Source organism: Oncorhynchus nerka, linkage group LG2 (genome assembly GCF_034236695.1).
Source record: "Oncorhynchus nerka isolate Pitt River linkage group LG2, Oner_Uvic_2.0, whole genome shotgun sequence".
In the NCBI taxonomy this organism is placed as follows: domain Eukaryota; kingdom Metazoa; phylum Chordata; class Actinopteri; order Salmoniformes; family Salmonidae; genus Oncorhynchus; species Oncorhynchus nerka.
In genome coordinates this window covers 62,373,956-62,381,823 of record NC_088397.1, presented here as the reverse complement: position 1 = coordinate 62,381,823, position 7,868 = coordinate 62,373,956, and the positions used below count along the sequence as shown (strand labels likewise).

At 41.5% G+C, this 7,868-nt stretch overlaps 1 protein-coding gene across 1 annotated transcript; it reads right to left on the bottom strand.

The window, feature by feature from the left end:
• Window positions 1-451: 451 nt before the first annotated feature.
• On the bottom strand, window positions 452-7,484 carry fbxo2 (F-box protein 2). The gene is made up of 6 exons (XM_029676367.2): window positions 7,347-7,484; window positions 2,063-2,134; window positions 1,789-1,915; window positions 1,503-1,595; window positions 1,262-1,400; window positions 452-1,183 (listed from the first exon to the last, which is right to left on the bottom strand). Exons 2-6 carry the CDS (start codon window positions 2,097-2,099, stop codon window positions 1,049-1,051), a joined length of 531 nt encoding a protein of 176 aa, XP_029532227.1. The 5' UTR covers window positions 2,100-2,134; window positions 7,347-7,484; the 3' UTR covers window positions 452-1,048.
• Between the last annotated feature and the right edge of the window lie 384 nt (window positions 7,485-7,868).

The following is a 7,868-nucleotide window of genomic DNA, read 5'->3' as shown; positions in this document are numbered from 1 at the left end:
TTATCACCCCTTTCTCTGTAGTGTCTGCCAGTGGCATCAGTTATCACCCCTTTCTCTGTAGTGTCTGCCAGTGGCATCAGTTATCACCCCTTTCTCTGTAGTGTCTGCCAGTGGCATCAGTTATCACCCCTTTCTCTGCAACCCCTCATCACTCCTATGCCCCTTCATGATGACAGCTTTACATTGCTCTAGAAATGCCTCTTCTCCCATAATGACTCCATCATGTCACGCAAACACATACATGTAGAGACAGAGATACACGCATACATACCAATGTGTTCCACAGACAGACTGTGCGAGCGTGTTGATCCTGAAAGGAGAGATCAGATTGCAAAACTCCTCTTACAATGGAAGTACATCTTATGGCAAATTAAGACATGCTATGACGGCTTTATGATTTACCTACATGGATATTAAGTTAAATGTAATACAGGAACAGACTAGGCAAATCCTTGATTGATATACTTTATTTGGCTCTCATTTGCATTGTGAATAACCTGAAAAGTGAACCTGGTTAGTGTGATTTTGATACAGTTTGGATCAAAATAATGCATATGTTACACTCCTAATCTGAGGTGTTACAGCCATTCTAATCATTGGTTACAACCTCTGTATGTATGATCACTCTGCAATGAACCCTTACACACCACTTAACCTAGAAAAAATAATCCACCAGAACAAACCATCTGTCCATAGGTAGCAGTTAGTAGACCCTCACTCAATCTCATTTAGTGTTAGTCATTTATAACTCATTCATAACTGTTTATAAAGCTACACTGGGAGAACAGTTCATCTGTATACTATAATGGTTTCCACAGTGTTATTGAGCACTAAGGGTCCAAGCTTGCAGGTCTTGCTCATGCCATACGTTTCTGAAGCAGCTATTGAGTGGATACTACTGTATCTTAGGCATACATTTTTATGCTTGACTTTGTATTTACTGCTATGTAAGGATGGTGCACAGGGCATTGCTGGTCCTCTAAAATCCTCCTTTTTGTCCTCAATTTCCCTCTCTCCTCCTGTCCATACCTGCCACCCTCTTCCCCTCTCAGGTCTCTACAATAACAGAGCTCCCAGTGACTCGAACTCCAAACCAGCCGTCCCAGTACTTGGTGTCCTGTCCTCCATGTTCAAATGAGATGAAGCGCAGGCCAGGACCGTAATCATTGAAAGTGTGGTTCACCTGGAAATAAGACAAAAATGAGAAATGGATGTGACGAGAAGTGATCGTATTATGCTATTTTGAGCTTTCCCACGATACCTGTTTCCAGGAGCAGTCATCACAATCTGGGTCCAGGGTGACTGATTCTGGTTTAAATTCTTGAAGAATTTCCTCATTCTCATCCAACAGAGACACTGTCAACTGGTAGGTGCACCCACAGTCTGTCCTCCCACTGTACCTACATATACACACACACACACACACATTTCTTGCTGGTGTTAGCTGAACTGAAACGGCTGTCCTAAACGATATGTGGATGTCTGTTTGCATTATGTCTCACCAGTCTTCCACACTGACAGCTGGCTGGGCAGCGAGGTCATCAGGAGCGTAGCCCTCTGCCACTAGGTCAACCACCTGCCTCTTCAGACACAGCCTAACACACAGAGAGACACACCCCACAATGGTTTTAAAAGCACTGATTGGTGTAAGGGAGGTTCCACCATATTTCCTGCACTACTCCAATCCTTTTTTAACCATGAACGATGGCACACATCAGAGAGGAGGATTGTGAATTGGACAGCAGTCTATACACAGGCCCCATTTTGTGACCATGTTCAGCTACTCACTCAAAGGAGGTGCTGAAGTATTTGGTCACTCCATCATCACCGAAGTTGTAGCCACAGTCTCCCGGCATCTCTTCCACCTGCCATTGGCTTCCGCCATTCTCTGTCAGCTCCCAGAATTCCATCTGCTCTGGGAGGAAAGTGTTGAGTCACTCTCTGCCGACACCATCTCAACAGTCAAATGAGATTCACTCCTCTGAAAGCACTATGGAGAATGCCTATTGGAAATGTGCTTTCATCTATCCCTACAGACAGACAGACAGATGTGTTCTTATACCTTCCCCAGCTGGGTTCTTCAGTAGATTCCTGGCCATGACTGGAGTTGGTGGGGTGGCTGTGGAGGCAGTGTCTGCATGACAGGGAAATACACACACACACACTTATTTGTTATTCTTATACATATATTTTTTTAACTGCATTGTTGGTTAGGGGCTCGTAAGTAAGCATTTCACTGTAAGGTCTACACCTGTTGTATTCGGCGCATGTGACTAATAAAATTTCATATGATACAGTTTTTTTGTGTTCTGTTCACCCCTAATGTCCATTTTGTTTTGTGGATTGGGCAAGGGGTTCGATGTAGAGGGAAATGAGGAGTGGGGATAGTAGGCAACCTTGTCTTGCTCTCCTTTCTATGTTTATTTGATAGTTGTCCATTTACTTCCACTTTAGCATGAGATTTGCAGTATAGAGTTAGGATGATTCTACTTGATTCGTTAAAGCCACATTTGGCATAAAGAAGTCCCAGTTTAGAGTCATGCTTTTTCCGCATTGAGGCTTACTAGAGAGATCTTTTCTATGTCTATAGTAATTATTATATAGAGTTTGTCTATTTTGTATAAAGCCAGTTTGATTTAGGTTGACATGTAAAAGGTACTAGGTCTCAGCCGTATCATTTTGGGTCATTATTGAAGACTATAATGTAATATTTTGATACTATTCCTGGGGTCCACAAAAAAAATAAAACAAACCTGACAAGTAACAAAACACTGATAGTCACATTTAAAATACAAACAAAACAAAATAATACAATCAACACAACTAAAACTATGTGTGTGTGTGTGTTTGTCTCCTCACAGTGTCCGCCGTTCCATGAGATGTTGTTTAATCCGTTTTTTAAAGGTCATTTTACTGTGCGTTGCCGTGACTTAGTTTTGGACTTGGGGACGGTGATGAGACCTTGATGGCATGTCTTGTGGGAAATGTATGTGTGTTTGAGCTGAATGTTATTTGATTATGCAGACAACAGTAATATTTCTCATAAAACTAGAAGAGATACAGTTAATCTCATCAGCCCTCAATTTAGAAAGACTGGCATGCATGTTGTTGATGTTCGTTCTGTAGGGATCCTAAGTGGTGCAGCGGTCTAAGGCACTGCATCTCAGTGCAAGAGGCATCATTAAAGTCCCTGGTTTGATTCCTGGCTGAATCACATCTGGCCTTGATTGGGTGTCCCATAGGGCGTCGCACAATTGGCCCAGCGTCGTCCAGGTCTAGCCGGGGCAGGCCGTCATTGTAAATAAGAATTTACAATGCTGCTCTGGTTTCTAGATCTCGCTTTGCTGCACTTGAACATATTACCGGACATAAATCAAGACAAGACCAGGACAAGTAGTAGAGTTGATTTGTGTCAAAAACTCAGAACATCTTTTTATAAAGAGACATACAGTTGAAGTCGGAAGTTCACATACACTTAGGTTGGAGTCATTAAAACTTGTTTTTCACCCACTCCGCAAATTTCTTGTTAACAAACTATAGGTTTGGCAAGTCGGTTAGGACATCTACTTTGTGCAAGACAGAAGTAATTTTTCCAACAATTGTTTACATATTATTTCACTTATAATTTACTGTATCACAATTACAGTTGGTCAGAAGTTTACATACACTCTGTTGACTGTGCCTTTAAACAGCTTGGAAATTTTCAGAAAACTATATTGTGGCTTTAGAAGCTTCTGATAGGCTAATTGACATCATTTGAGTCAATTGGAAGTGTACCTGTGGATGTAGTTCACGTCTCACCTTCAAACTCAGTGCCTCTTTGCTTGACATCATGGGAAAATCAGCCAAGACCGAAGAAGAAAAAAATTGTAGACCTCCACAAGTCTGATTCATCTTTGGGAGCAATTTCCAAATGCCTGAAGGTACCACATTCATCTGTACAAACAATAGTATGCAAGTATAAACACCATGGGACCACGCAGCCGTCATGCCACTCAGGAAGGAGACGAGTTACGTCTCCTAGAGATTAACGTACCTTGGTGCGAAAAGTGCAAATCAATCACAGAACAACAGCAAGGGACCTTGTGAAGATGCTGGAGGAATCCACAGTAAAACGAGTCTGAAATCGACATAACCTGAAAGGCCGCTCAGCAAGGAAGAAGCCACTGCGCCAAAACCGGCATAAAAAAGCCAGAATACGGTTTGCAACTGCACATGGGGACAAAGATCGTACTTTTTGGAGAAATGTCCTCTGGTCTGATGAAACAAAAATCGAACTGTTTGGCCATAATGACCATTGTTATGTTTGTAGGAAAAAGGGGGAGGCTTGCAAGCCAAAGAAACCCATCCCAACCGTGAAGCACGGGGGTGGCAGCATCATGTTGTGGGGGTGCTTTGCTGCAGGAAAGACTGGTGCACTTCACAAAGTAGATGGCATCATGAGGAAGGGACAATTATGTGGATATATTGAAGCAACATCTCGCGACATCAGTCAGGAAGTTAAAGCTTGGTCGCAAATGGATCTTCCAAATGGACAATGACCCCAAGCATACTTCCAAAGTTGTGGCAAAATGGCTTAAGCCCTGACCTCAATTCTATAGAATATTTTTGGGCAGAACTGAAAAAGCATGTGCGAGCAAGGAGGCCTACAAACCTGACTCAGTTACATCAGCTCTGTCAGGAGGAATGGGCCAAAATTCACCCAACTTATTGTGGGAAGCTTGTGGAAGGCTACCTGAAACGTTTGACCAAAGTTAAACAATTCAAATGCAATGCTACCAAATACTAATTGAGAGTATGTGAACTTCTGACCCACTGGGAATGTGATGAAAGAAATAAAAGCTGAAATAAATAATTCTCTACTATTATTCTGACATTTCACATTCTTAAAATAAAGTGGTGATCCTAACTGACATAAGACAGGGTATTTTTATGAGGATTAAATGTCAAGAATTGTGAAAAACTGAGTTTAAATGTATTTGGCTATGGTGTACTGTATCTCTCCATATTTTCACAACAATTTTGTCATTATGCGAGTCGTCCAGCTATGTTGTTATCGCTCATGAGTGTGCAGATCAGCATTGGAGTAAGGTAATAGTACGGTTTCATCTCTCTCACATACAAACCTCTACAGTGAATGTATGCCACTTCTTTGCGGATGCCCCTGGCACAGAGCACACAGCGAGCGGTTGCCTAGGTACCCAGCACTGGGCAACTTTTATGTTGGGATCAGTTTGTGCATAGTCCTTTGAATAGATGGCTTTGAGTTAGGCCCTGGGAGATCTCACTGGATAGAGATTCTCACAGGAAAACACTGTGCAGCCATTCTTCTACAAGTATGGTACACTGCACATTCTATGTAGTGAATAGATTGTGGGTGTATGGGGAAGGGAATGGGATGTAGGAGTTGGACATATGGTTGAGGAGTAAAGTGGGGACAGTGATGTATAATACCATGGCTTTACACAACTAGATTGCATCTCAAAGTGGTGTCCTTTCCTCATGTTCCATTGCAGATGAAATGAAACCAATTTAGACTACTGAGGCGCACCCTGAGTACCAGTGACACGGTACTGTATGTAAAGACTCAGATGCCCATTGAGATGCAGAGCAAAAGACATAGTACCACGCCCCAAACTCATCCACCCTACCCACCTACTGAAAATGTCTATGCAGCACCCCTTCCCCTCTCCCAGAAAAATAATAATTACACTGTAAACTGGCCTCCTATACTATCTTACATCCTTTGTTTTATCTCCCTGTCTAGATCAGGAAAACTGTGGAGTATCTCAATACGATGTGCAAGTGATGTCATTCTACTTTCAGGTCCTGTCCCCTAATCTTTTGAATGGGCTTGACAATTATATCATCAAATTCATGAACACAGTCATTTCAAATATTTATAAAAATATATGAATGTTTGTGAATTAATTTACTTCTCAGATGCCTTTTATTACATGTTTGCGCTGAAGACCACTGTGATGTGTTTTTGCCCATTGAATCCCACTCAAAAAGCCTACAAAGGATACTTCCAAGAAAACGACATGTCACTTTCATATTGTATAGTCTAAAGTGGCTCCCTCTCCTCATTTCATTTGCACGGACTACCTGCACTGGTCTGAAAACACAGGCAAGCTGACATCAAGCATTTGTTTTCATGTGTACAGTTCTCACGGTAATAGAGATGAAAAACAGGAGAGCAGCACACCACTTACACCAGGGATCATCATTTTTTTCTTGAGCAGATGGTCGGGGGGCCGGGAACATAATTACAAATCATTTGTAGACTGCTAAAAGCCCAAATGGATATAATGTTTTACTGAAACATAATCATTTCAAACCTTGCATACGATAAAGTGTCTCTATTATGCATGGGAATACTTGGGAACAGATTTCTTAAAATCACTTGGAGCTGATTTCCTGGTGTTTTTACAGTCTTTTATGCCCAACAGTGAAAATTTCACAAATATGATGCCGTGTGACACCCTCAGCCCTGCTTTGAGTGCTTAGAAAAAGTTCTTTATAAATCCCAATCCAGCATTATCAGTGCTCCATTCCAGTTTATCAAAATGTACCGGTCCATTGCACCCAGTCAGCCCCAGAAATGCTCACTTAATACCCTGTCTGCTGACAGGGTATTAAGCACTGTAACAGTAATCCAAATGCAGTCTATACGTACAGTATATACACAGGATGAATTTACACAGGATATATCTACTGCTGTACATATTATTCTTAGTATATTCGAGTGAGCCATGTCAAGAATCTAGTATATAAATGAATATGCGGATTGTATACACAGTGTAACTAAAATGCAGTCAATGTACATTAGCAGAAATATTAGAATGAGCTATGTTGAGAATACAGTAATAAAGTATAATAATAATAATAATAATAAAGTGATAACCGTGATAAACACGGGACCCTGCATTGAAATGGAGGGTAATGGAGATGGGCACTCTGCATAGATTTTAAATTGGTCAGAATGACAACCAACATGATACATGATATGATACAGTACGTCAGGGCAGATCCGCAGCCAAAGATCACCTCAGGCCAAAAGAAAAATAGTAATTTACCCAAACTGGCAAAAAAAACAGTCCATGAGCAAACTCCAATGGTCTTTTCGATAAATAAGAATAACAGTGTGCAGGAATCTGATCTCACAGTGTCTACGTAATGCTGTCTTGCCTTTCCTTCGTCACAGCTACAAACAGAAACTACTGACTCATCTACTGTACGGAGAATGGACATCCGGTCTCAGATACAAACAGACAGCAATTATCAACATTCTCTAATGATAGCACACTCTGCCTCGTTGAAAAACACAACCGAAGAGACTGTACCTTTTAATCACAGGCAGAAAACGAAAGATCAGTCTTCCACCTCTTCCTATTTTTTCTCTCTCTTTGTTCAGCTGCTGCTTCTAGATCTCTCGGACACTCGAGCTCCACTGCAGGGTAGCACCGCCCTGCCTGTGTGGGTTATATAGTGAACACACACACACTGCTCCTAGTGACTGTTATTCAGAATACACACACAAACTGTGCGAGAGAGAGGTTCAAACCTGGGCCCTGGTCAGAAAGCAGGTTTAACAAACTCTGAGTTTAAACCTGAACTATGGGTTGACGAACTCTGAGCTGTCAAACTCTTGAGATTTCGGTTTCAGAACAGATGACAACAGTTAGTTCAATCAACTCTGGGTAAAGTTAACCCTTAGTAAAGAAAGCACTTGCATGAGCTATGAGCTATGAGGGAGATAAAACGCAGATAACATGATTCATCATGGCAACAGGAGAAAAAAAGGCTTCAACCTGTGAATGCGTTTGCAGAATGTGAGTATATATTTAAGAAAAACAACAATACAG

Bases quoted from the DNA above. Each gene is read 5' to 3' on its own strand.
- fbxo2 (XM_029676367.2), bottom strand. From the start codon at position 2,099: ATGGCCAGGAATCTACTGAAGAACCCAGCTGGGGAAG. The intron at 1,916-2,062 runs GTATAAGAACAC...CTTTCCTCCCAG, and splicing joins GAAGAACCCAGCTGGGGAAG to AGCAGATGGAATTCTGGGAG. The intron at 1,596-1,788 runs GTGAGTAGCTGA...TCTGTGTGTTAG, and splicing joins TACTTCAGCACCTCCTTTGA to GCTGTGTCTGAAGAGGCAGG.